This window comes from Cherax quadricarinatus, chromosome 26 (genome assembly GCF_038502225.1).
Source record: "Cherax quadricarinatus isolate ZL_2023a chromosome 26, ASM3850222v1, whole genome shotgun sequence".
Taxonomy (NCBI): Eukaryota; Metazoa; Arthropoda; class Malacostraca; order Decapoda; family Parastacidae; genus Cherax; species Cherax quadricarinatus.
This window is the reverse complement of record NC_091317.1, coordinates 7782440-7794565: the sequence shown is the minus strand read 5'-3', so window position 1 is coordinate 7794565 and position 12126 is coordinate 7782440. Positions and strand designations below refer to the sequence as shown.

General features: G+C 40.7%; 1 protein-coding gene across 1 annotated transcript; it reads left to right on the top strand.

The window, feature by feature from the left end:
* Positions 1-4488: 4488 nt before the first annotated feature.
* Positions 4489-11090, top strand: LOC128691508 (major prion protein 1-like). Its single transcript, XM_053780360.2, has 3 exons — positions 4489-4551; positions 5178-5514; positions 10990-11090. Exons 1-3 carry the CDS (start codon positions 4549-4551, stop codon positions 11001-11003), a joined length of 354 nt encoding a protein of 117 aa, XP_053636335.2. The 5' UTR covers positions 4489-4548; the 3' UTR covers positions 11004-11090.
* Positions 11091-12126: the final 1036 nt, after the last annotated feature.

Below are 12126 nucleotides of genomic sequence, written 5' to 3'. Positions count from 1 at the left end.
TATTAAAATTCTAACTGATGTGACACACAAACAAAATATTGGTTGACCTAACCTATCTAATACAGAATTAAAGCACACGTTTCATAGTGATAACTAACATGTGAACAACTGAACAAATGTAGTGGAGTTGTTTACCTGAGGCCTTATTCTCACTATATACAAGGCTTCAGAGTTGATGAGGTCAAGTGTCTGTGGTGTTGAAGTCAGAACTATGATGTGCCTAGAGGTACGAGGGTGCTTGATTAAGTCACAATGCTCTTTAATTGCAGAGTAAAAGAGTATAGACATGTAAAGGCCAGTACGGAAAGGTCTGTCCATACGATCCGAGATGCGCTGTTTTGAAGGGTCACCCCCCATCCCCGCGGCTCAGTCCTTGAGCAGGCCTACCTACGTATCGAGCACAGGTCTTGAACACTTAAATATACAACACTGGACTGCAGGTCACAGGGCAGAGAACGACACTCCATAAAATAGTGCTAATATTACGTTAATTAGTGAACGCAGAATGAAAGTTAATCAGTGGAAAGGAATTCTTCGGTACATTGCGCAATTTTTGGAGAATGAAAATGATCACATTGTAAATTTTGCATATGGGATTACTTTTTTGTTTTATTTTTGCTAATTTAATTAAGCAAAAAATTGAGATGATGGCACCTTGAGGGTGAACCAGTCATCCTCCAAGGTGGAACTTAAAAGTTCACCACCAGGATCATATATTAACAAATATTCTCTTTCTCCGTTAACCCATTAAAATCGAGGTGATAAAACTTTCGTTATCTGCCTGTGTGTTTAGTTTCATATACAGGCATTGACATAGATCACATCTGCAGCGTTACCTGTGAGTGATATCTGTGTTACCTGTGTTACCTGTGAGTGGCATCTGTGTTACCTGTGAGTGATATCTGTGTTACCTGTGAGTGGCATCTGTGTTACCTGTGAGTGATATCTGTGATATCTGTGTTACCTGTGAGTGGCATCTGTGTTACCTGTGAGTGATATCTGTGTTACCTGTGTTACCTGTGAGTGGCATCTGTGTTACCTGTGAGTGATATCTGTGTTACCTGTGTTACATGTGAGTGGCATCTGTGTTACCTGTGAGTGATATCTGTGATATCTGTGTTACCTGTGAGTGTATCTGTGATATCTGTGTTACCTGTGAGTGGCATCTGTGTTACCTGTGAGTGATATCTGTGATATCTGTGTTACCTGTGAGTGGCATCTGTGTTACCTGTGAGTGATATCTGTGATATCTGTGTTACCTGTGAGTGGCATCTGTGTTACCTGTGAGTGATATCTGTGATATCTGTGTTACCTGTGAGTGATATCTGTGATATCTGTGTTACCTGTGAGTGGCATCTGTGTTACCTGTGAGTGATATCTGTGATATCTGTGTTACCTGTGAGTGGCATCTGTGTTACCTGTGAGTGATATCTGTGTTACCTGTGTTACCTGTGAGTGGCATCTGTGTTACCTGTGAGTGATATCTGTGTTACCTGTGAGTGGCATCTGTGTTACCTGTGAGTGATATCTGTGTTACCTGTGTTACCTGTGAGTGGCATCTGTGTTACCTGTGAGTGATATCTGTGTTACCTGTGTTACCTGTGAGTGGCATCTGTGTTACCTGTGAGTGATATCTGTGTTACCTGTGTTACATGTGAGTGGCATCTGTGTTACCTGTGAGTGATATCTGTGATATCTGTGTTACCTGTGAGTGATATCTGTGATATCTGTGTTACCTGTGAGTGGCATCTGTGTTACCTGTGAGTGATATCTGTGATATCTGTGTTACCTGTGAGTGGCATCTGTGTTACCTGTGAGTGATATCTGTGATATCTGTGTTACCTGTGAGTGGCATCTGTGTTACCTGTGAGTGATATCTGTGATATCTGTGTTACCTGTGAGTGATATCTGTGATATCTGTGTTACCTGTGAGTGGCATCTGTGTTACCTGTGAGTGATATCTGTGATATCTGTGTTACCTGTGAGTGGCATCTGTGTTACCTGTGAGTGATATCTGTGTTACCTGTGAGTGATATCTGTGATATCTGTGTTACCTGTGAGTGGCATCTGTGTTACCTGTGAGTGATATCTGTGATATCTGTGTTACCTGTGAGTGGCATCTGTGTTACCTGTGAGTGATATCTGTGATATCTGTGTTACCTGTGAGTGGCATCTGTGTTACCTGTGAGTGATATCTGTGATATCTGTGTTACCTGTGAGTGATATCTGTGATATCTGTGTTACCTGTGAGTGGCATCTGTGTTACCTGTGAGTGATATCTGTGATATCTGTGTTACCTGTGAGTGGCATCTGTGTTACCTGTGAGTGATATCTGTGTTACCTGTGAGTGATATCTGTGATATCTGTGTTACCTGTGAGTGACATCTGTGTTACCTGTGAGTGATATCTGTGATATCTGTGTTACCTGTGAGTGGCATCTGTGTTACCTGTGAGTGATATCTGTGTTACCTGTGAGTGATATCTGTGATATCTGTGTTACCTGTGAGTGGCATCTGTGTTACCTGTGAGTGATATCTGTGATATCTGTGTTACCTGTGAGTGGCATCTGTGTTACCTGTGAGTGATATCTGTGATACCTGTGAGTGACATCTGTGATACCTGTGAGTGACATCTGTGATACCTGTGAGTGACATCTGTGATACCTGTGAGTGACATCTGTGATACCTGTGAATGATATCTGTGACATCTGTAATACCTGTAAGTGATATCTGTGATACCTGTGAGTGACATCTGTGATACCTGTGAGTGACATCTGTGATACCTGTGAGTGACATCTGTGATACCTGTGAGTGATATCTGTGATACCTGTGAATGATATCTGTGACATCTGTGATACCTGTGAGTGACATCTGTGATACCTGTGAGTGACATCTGTGATACCTGTGAGTGACATCTGTGATACCTGTGAGTGACATCTGTGATACCTGTGAATGATATCTGTGACATCTGTGATACCTGTGAGTGATATCTGTGACATCTGTGTTACCTGTGAGTGGCATCTGTGTTACCTGTGAGTGATATCTGTGATACCTGTGAGTGACATCTGTGATACTTGTAAGTGAGATATGTGATACCTGTGAATGATATCTGTGACATCTGTGATACCTGTGAGTGATATCTGTGACATCTGTGATACCAGTGATACCTATGAGTGATACCAGTGAGTGATACGTTATAAATACTTCCAAGACTTTACTTTTGTAGTTACGAAATAGAGTGGCCTCTTTAAAGTGGATACATTGATGCTGACGAAGGCCTCTTTAAAGATCCGAGTAACTGAATGCATCCTCACCTTCCAGGGAATATATCTATTGCCTCGCCTTCGCCTGGGGTTGCAGGAACCCTCGCGGTTTTAGCAAATAGCAACGATGCTCAGAAAAAATAATTACACACTGAGAGATATGAGGCACTGACTAGCATCCCTCTTGTAAACAAAGCTGAGTACATCTGAAACGTCTCTAATTATACCAAATGCCTGTCTAGAGCCGAGAAAAACCCGAGTTATCTGTGTGTTTATAGATGGACACAGAGGCAGACGTTTCATCACATTCTTCAACAAAGTCAGGTGATAAGGTGACCATTATAATTTCCATTACGAAAAAGAATAGTTCTTGACGTTGTATTCCCTCATGTATGTGTGACCACGTATGTGTCAAGTAAGAAATGCTTGTTCATTTAATGTTAAACAGTTCGAGTCTCCCGTCCATCTTCCTGTTTATTCATAGACAATTGTTGGTTACGATTTAATCTGAGTTCATATTTCCTGAAGTTAAAAATAACAGCTTAAGTTGGACGGTTTCTGTGATGAAAACTTAAGATGAAATGATAAGACCGTAAAACAATATACAGAACTTGTAATGTAAACGAGGGATCGAAAGTGGAATATTTGCTATATAATATGAACGACGGATCACGTATACAACATCTGTTATGTAGTAATGTTGGTAGAATTACCGACAATATGTTAGGTACGACTAATGTGACATATTATTGTTACAATGTTTCACTCGCCAGGAGCTTTGTCAAGCCAAACGTTGTCACAGTAAAACGTCGTATTAGCTAGATAAGTAAGTCCTTCTACCTAACATCTGTCATGCAGTATGAGCGTGAGATTAAACATACAATATCTGCCATGTAATGCAGATCAACATACTTGTAGAGTATTATAAATTAAACTTTTCCACATTAGCGTGTTGTGCAATGCGTGACAGACAGAGATGGTGAGCCGAGGGAAGGTTGAGCACACACTCCTACTGCAACCAGACCACGACAGAAGTAAACAGAAAAAAAAACCACTTGGACCAATCCGTGCGTTCAGACACAAAGAAAAAAGCGATTTCTTTCCTTTCAGTTTTTGATAGAGTTCGAAGAGTTTTGTAACCCCCCTGACAGGGATGGGGAGGGAGGGGGGTCAGTTATAACGAAGGTGAATGTGTTTTGGGCATCAGTGACAGGCACCAGCTCTGGTATATATTGCAAGGCACCCAAGTGTTAGTAGGTCCAGTGTGTACAGAGTTTCCATCAATAATGGTAAGCTCACGCAGCCAGCACCTGCGTTGTAATGTTTATTGGTAATGTTTTTATTAGTATTAACATATTTCCCTCATGATCAAGCCTGAGCGTCCTTCTGTTCGTCATGTGCTTTATGACCCCTACGGTTGTAGCCCTTTGAATGTGAAAATAATCTTCAGGAAAGGTATTTATAAGAGAATGGTTTCCAGGGGCAACATCATTCTGTTTACACATCCACAACTAACACTGACGATGGAAACGATGTTTCGATCCGTCCTGGACCAAGCCCAGAGTTTTCATTTTCCAGGGAGAGCTGAAACGTCTTCCAGTTTTTGCACTGCCAGTGTTAAGGGTCGTTCGTAAATTGTTCCACCCATTGTATTAATGACCCTCACTGTTTATGCCTCCGCTGTGTCACCTAATGTAAACACCAGCTATGTCAAGCTGTTTCAAAACACACCCAGGTATCAAGAATATTCCAACAGTACCGTAGTTGCAACAATACCGTGGCTGGAACAGTCCACAAGTAACCCACAACATTGTGGTTGAAAAATGGGTGACTCTTCGGACCGTGTCAACAAGACATAATAATAATCAATAACGGATCGAAACATCGACTTAACTTTCTATTATGTTTGTTGCAGCGTGTGTTACTAGTTGTTCTGATGGCTCTGGCGGCGGTGGCCATGGCCACCCCGGGCCACAAGGGAGGTGGCGGGGGCCGTGGATATGGTCGTGTGCACTATGTCTATGTTCCTGTACATGTTCCTGTTCATCACCACCAAACTGTTCACTACGTTGGTGGATATGGTGGAGGACACGGAGGTGGATATGGTGGAGGACACGGAGGTGGATATGGTGGAGGACACGGAGGTGGATATGGAGGAGGACACGGAGGTGGATATGGAGGAGGACACGGAGGTGGATATGGAGGAGGACACGGTGGTGGATATGGTGGAGGACACGGAGGCGGATACGGAGGTAAGATATTTACATTCAATTTTTATATTTTAGTCTCTAAGCAAAGCAAAACATCATCAAAATTTAATTTAGATCTCAACTCAGTATGTGCTCATTGAGAAACCTAAACCCGTATGGGGTTACAGAGCTCGGGGAAATGAGAGGTACTCAGTTACCATCCATGGTATGAGAGGATGGGAGCCAATACCATTGACCAAGAGCCCTCCACTGAGACCAAACACATTAGTAGTAATTAAGATTTCCCATCAGCAGTACTAATGGGAAATCTTAATGGAGGCTCAATGCTCGATCCTCTGTAACAGCTTCACACTAGCAAGTAACACTGTAACTAGCTTCACACTAGCAAGTAACACTGTAACTAGCTTCACACTAGCAAGTAACACTGTAACTAGCTTCACACTAGCAAGTAACACTGTAACTAGCTTCACACTAGCAAGTAACACTGTAACTAGCTTCACACTAGCAAGTAACACTGTAATTAGCTTCACACTAGCAAGTAACACTGTAACTAGCTTCACACTAGCAAGTAACACTGTAACTAGCTTCACACTAGCAAGTAACACTGTAACTAGCTTCACACTAGCAAGTAACACTGTAACTAGCTTCACACTAGCAAGTAACACTGTAACTAGCCTCACACTAGCAAGTAACACTGTAACTAGCTTCACACTAGCAAGTAACACTGTAACTAGCTTCACACTAGCAAGTAACACTGTAACTAGCTTCACACTAGCAAGTAACACTGTAACTAGCTTCACACTAGCAAGTAACACTGCAACAGCTTCACACTAGCAAGTAACACTGTAACTAGCTTCACACTAGCAAGTAACACTGTAGCAGCTTCACACTAGCAAGTAACACTGTAACTAGCTTCACACTAGCAAGTAACACTGTAACTAGCTTCACACTAGCAAGTAACACTGTAACTAGCTTCACACTAGCAAGTAACACTGTAACTAGCTTCACACTAGCAAGTAACACTGTAACTAGCTTCACACTAGCAAGTAACACTGTAACTAGCTTCACACTAGCAAGTAACACTGTAACTAGCTTCACACTAGCAAGTAACACTGTAACTAGCTTCACACTAGCAAGTAACACTGTAACTAGCTTCACACTAGCAAGTAACACTGTAACTAGCTTCACACTAGCAAGTAACACTGCAACAGCTTCACACTAGCAAGTAACACTGTAACTAGCTTCACACTAGCAAGTAACACTGTAACAGCTTCACACTAGCAAGTAACACTGTAACTAGCTTCACACTAGCAAGTAACACTGTAACTAGCTTCACACTAGCAAGTAACACTGTAACTAGCTTCACACTAGCAAGTAACACTGTAACAGCTTCACACTAGCAAGTAACACTGTAACTAGCTTCACACTAGCAAGTAACACTGTAACTAGCTTCACACTAGCAAGTAACACTGTAACTAGCTTCACACTAGCAAGTAACACTGTAACTAGCTTCACACTAGCAAGTAACACTGCAACAGCTTCACACTAGCAAGTAACACTGTAACTAGCTTCACACTAGCAAGTAACACTGTAACTAGCTTCACACTAGCAAGTAACACTGTAACTAGCTTCACACTAGCAAGTAACACTGTAACAGCTTCACACTAGCAAGTAACACTGTAACTAGCTTCACACTAGCAAGTAACACTGTAACTAGCTTCACACTAGCAAGTAACACTGTAACTAGCTTCACACTAGCAAGTAACACTGTAACTAGCTTCACACTAGCAAGTAACACTGTAACTAGCTTCACACTAGCAAGTAACACTGTAACTAGCTTCACACTAGCAAGTAACACTGTAACTAGCTTCACACTAGCAAGTAACACTGTAACTAGCTTCACACTAGCAAGTAACACTGTAGCAGCTTCACACTAGCAAGTAACACTGTAACTAGCTTCACACTAGCAAGTAACACTGTAACTAGCTTCACACTAGCAAGTAACACTGTAACTAGCTTCACACTAGCAAGTAACACTGTAACTAGCTTCACACTAGCAAGTAACACTGTAACTAGCTTCACACTAGCAAGTAACACTGTAACTAGCTTCACACTAGCAAGTAACACTGTAACTAGCTTCACACTAGCAAGTAACACTGTAACTAGCTTCACACTAGCAAGTAACACTGTAACTAGCTTCACACTAGCAAGTAACACTGTAACTAGCTTCACACTAGCAAGTAACACTGTAACTAGCTAACACTCACACACTAGCAAGTAACACTGTAACAGCTTCACACTAGCAAGTAACACTGTAACTAGCTTCACACTAGCAAGTAACACTGTAACTAGCTTCACACTAGCAAGTAACACTGTAACTAGCTTCACACTAGCAAGTAACACTGTAACTTCACACTAGCAAGTAACACTGTAACTAGCTTCACACTAGCAAGTAACACTGTAACTAGCTTCACACTAGCAAGTAACACTGTAACTAGCTTCACACTAGCAAGTAACACTGTAACTAGCTTCACACTAGCAAGTAACACTGCAACAGCTTCACACTAGCAAGTAACACTGTAACTAGCTTCACACTAGCAAGTAACACTGTAACTAGCTTCACACTAGCAAGTAACACTGTAACTAGCTTCACACTAGCAAGTAACACTGTAACAGCTTCACACTAGCAAGTAACACTGTAACTAGCTTCACACTAGCAAGTAACACTGTAACTAGCTTCACACTAGCAAGTAACACTGTAACTAGCTTCACACTAGCAAGTAACACTGTAACTAGCTTCACACTAGCAAGTAACACTGTAACTAGCTTCACACTAGCAAGTAACACTGTAACTAGCTTCACACTAGCAAGTAACACTGTAACTAGCTTCACACTAGCAAGTAACACTGTAACTAGCTTCACACTAGCAAGTAACACTGTAATAGCTTCACACTAGCAAGTAACACTGTAACTAGCTTCACACTAGCAAGTAACACTATAATAAACTTAACACTAACAAGTAACATTGTAATAAACTTAACACTAAAAAGTAACACTATAATAAACTTAACACTAACAATTAACACTGTAAAAAATTCCACACTAACAACTAACAATGTAACAAACTTCACACTAGCAAGTAACACTAACAAACTTCCTAACTAACAACTAACAATATAACTAAATACCTTACTGACAATATAACAAACTTCCTAACTAACAACTAACAATATAACAAACTTCCTAACTAACAACTAACAATATAACAAACTTCCTTACTAACAATGTAACAAACTTCCTCACTAACAACTAACAATAAGAACATAAGAAAGAAGGAACACTGCAACAGGCCTACTGACCCATGCGGAGCAGGTCCATGTCCCCCCCGATTAGCCCAATGACTCACCCCCCCGGATTAGCCCAATGACCCACCCAGTCTGGTCACCTCCACTCAAGGATGGAGAACGGCACCAGACCCAGCAGCACAAGCTAGTCAGGTCCAACTCACACCCACCCACACCCACTCACGTATTTATCTAACCTATTTTTAAAACTACACAACGTTTTAGCCTGTATAACAGTACTCGGGAGTTTGTTCCACTCATTCACAACTCTATTACCAAACCAGTGCTTTCCTATATCCTTCCTAAATCTGAATTTTTCCAACTTGAAACCATTGCTGCGAGTCCTGTCTTGGCTGGAAATTTTCATCACGCTATTTACATCCCATTTATTTATTCCTGTTTTCCATTTATACACCTCGATCATATCCCCCCTAATTCTACGCCTTTCGAGAGAGTACAGATTCAGGGCCCTCAGTTTATCCTCATAGGGAAGATTTCTGATACATGGGATTATCTTTGTCATCCTCCTCTGTACGTTTTCCAGAGCATTTATATCCATTCTGTAATACGGTGACCAGAACTGAGCAGCATAGTCTAAATGAGGCCTAACCAAGGATATATAGAGTTGAAGAACAACCTGAGGACTTCTATTATTTATACTTCTTGATATGAAGCCAAGAATTCTGTTAGCTTTATTGCGAACACTAATGCACTGTTGTCTTGGTTTTAAATTACTGCTAACCAGAACTCCCAAATCCTTTTCGCAATCAGTAGTATTAAGATCTACATTATTTAGTTTATATATGGCATGGTTATTTAACTGTCCAACAATTAGAACTTTGCATTTGTCTATATTAAACTGCATCTGCCACTTCTCCGACCATTGCATCAGTCTATTCAAATCATCCTGGAGTGCTTTAGTGTCCTCATTAGAAAGAACTGGACGGCCTATTTTGGTGTCCCCAGCAAATTTGCTTATGTCGCTATTTATTCCCTCATCTATGTCGTTTATGTAAATTGTGAACAACAACGGGCCCAGCACTGACCCCTGAGGAACACCGCTTGTGACGTGCCCCCATTCTGATTTCTCTCCATTTATACAAACTCTCTGCTGCCTATTTGTCAGCCATGCCTCTACCCAGGAAAAAATTTCTCCTCCTATTCCGTGTGCCTTAAGTTTCCTCAATAGCCTCTGGTGTGGAACTCTATCAAAAGCCTTACTGAAGTCCATATACACAATATCATATTCATTACCATGATCTACCTCCTCTAACACCTTACTTCCTCACCAACAACTAACAATGTAACAAACTTCCTCACCAACAACTAACAATGTAACAAACTTGCTCACCAACAACTAACAATGTAACAAACTTCCTCACCAACAACTTACAATGTAACAAACTTGCTCACCAACAACTAACAATGTAACAAACTTCCTCACCAACAACTAACAATGTAACAAACTTCCTCACTAACAACTAACAGTGTAACAAACTTCCTCACTAACAACTAACAATGTAACAAACTTCCTCACTAACAACTAACAATGTAACAAACTTCCTCACTAACAACTAACAATATCTAGGTCTATCAATCATTGTAAACACTGACAGTTAGAATAACAGGAAATAACTAAAGAAATATTCTCTCTCAAGAAGGAATGCCTTGGTGTTGGTGAAGGTTGCAGGTGTTGATTCACAGCTCCTGGTCCCGCCTCTTCACTGGTCGCTACTAGGTCCACTCTCTCCCTACTCCATGAGATTTATCGTACCTATTCTTAAAGCTAATTGTGGATCCTGCCTCCACAACTTCACTCACCAGATTGTTCCACTTCCTGACAAGTCTATAGCTGAAGAAATGCTTCCTAACATCCCTGACTCATCTGGCTTTTCAGCTTCCAGATGTGACCCCTTGTTGTTGTGTCCCATCTCTGGAACATCCTGTCCCTATCTATCTTGTCACTTCCTTTCAGTATTTAATTTCGTTATCATGTGTGTGTGTGTATGTGTGTGTGTGTATGTGTGTGTGTGTGTGTGTGTGTGTGTGTGTGTGTGTGTGTGTGTGTGTGTGTGTGTGTGTGTGTGTGTGTGTGTGTGTGTGTGTGTGTGTGTGCACTCACTTGCCGTGTGTATATACCAGTGGTTATAAATACATTTCTCTGTTATTGCAGGTTACGGGAAGTAACAAGAGTGACGTCACAACTCAACTTTATGCCCTCACGTTTAAGCAACTCATTTATATACACCGAAATTTTTAATAAATAAACCCTCATTACTTAATTATTAATAACCCGAAGATACAATTAAAATGCATTATCATTACTACTACTACTAGTAGTAGTAGTAGTAGTAGTAGTAGCAGTAGTAATAATAATAGTAGTTATAGTAATAGTTTTAGTAATAGTAGCTGTAGGAATAGTAGTAATTGTAATTGTAGCAATAGTTGCAGTAGTTGTATTAGTAGTAATAATTGTAGTAGTATAGTAGTTGTAGTAGTAATAGTCGTAGTTGTAGTAGTAATAATCGTAGTTGTAGTAGTAGTAATAATTGTAGTAGTTGTAATAATATTAGTTGTAGTAATAGCTGTAATATTGTAGTAATAGCAGTAGTAGTGGTTGTAGCAGTAATAGTTTCGTTGTGAAGTTCAAAATTTCACACCGATGTTATCCATTGATTTCCATGTCTTATTATCTATATCTAGATCTATCATTACTCATCTAGAATTTAGATGTTTGAAGCAATAGAAGTAAAGGAGAAGGTTCTCTCCCTACTCTTCACTCCTTCCGGTTACTCCCGGCATGAAGCAAGGGTAAAAATATGTCATACCATACTGACAAATAAAAAGGACAGGGAATTTACAGGAGTGATAGAAATGGATGGAAGTGAGGCGCTACAACCTACATCTACGCATCACCACTCTTCCTACAGCAGCTGAGCTTGGTACGCAACTTTTCCCCACAGAACTGTGCGTACCAGTGGTTTTATTTTTGGATACTCTGGCGCAGGTGGAAACGAGTTATGAGATATCTTGTGAAAGAGCTTCGGAACAAGCACCAAGTTACCGGTGGACAGGGTTATGCCTGTCACGACTACCACCACTGCCTCTGTTTATTGTTATTATACCCTGGGAGGCTTATTATCAACTGCTGGTCCTAATGTAGTTGCGGAACTAACATCAGGACTCTGTTGACTGCAGTTTGCCACAGTAATGTATCTAGTCGTATCTGTTTATAAGGTTCTTGTTCACCTGTTTCTTAAATGACCGTATTGTCTTAATGCTTACTGCTTTAGCGGGTAGTTTGTTCAGA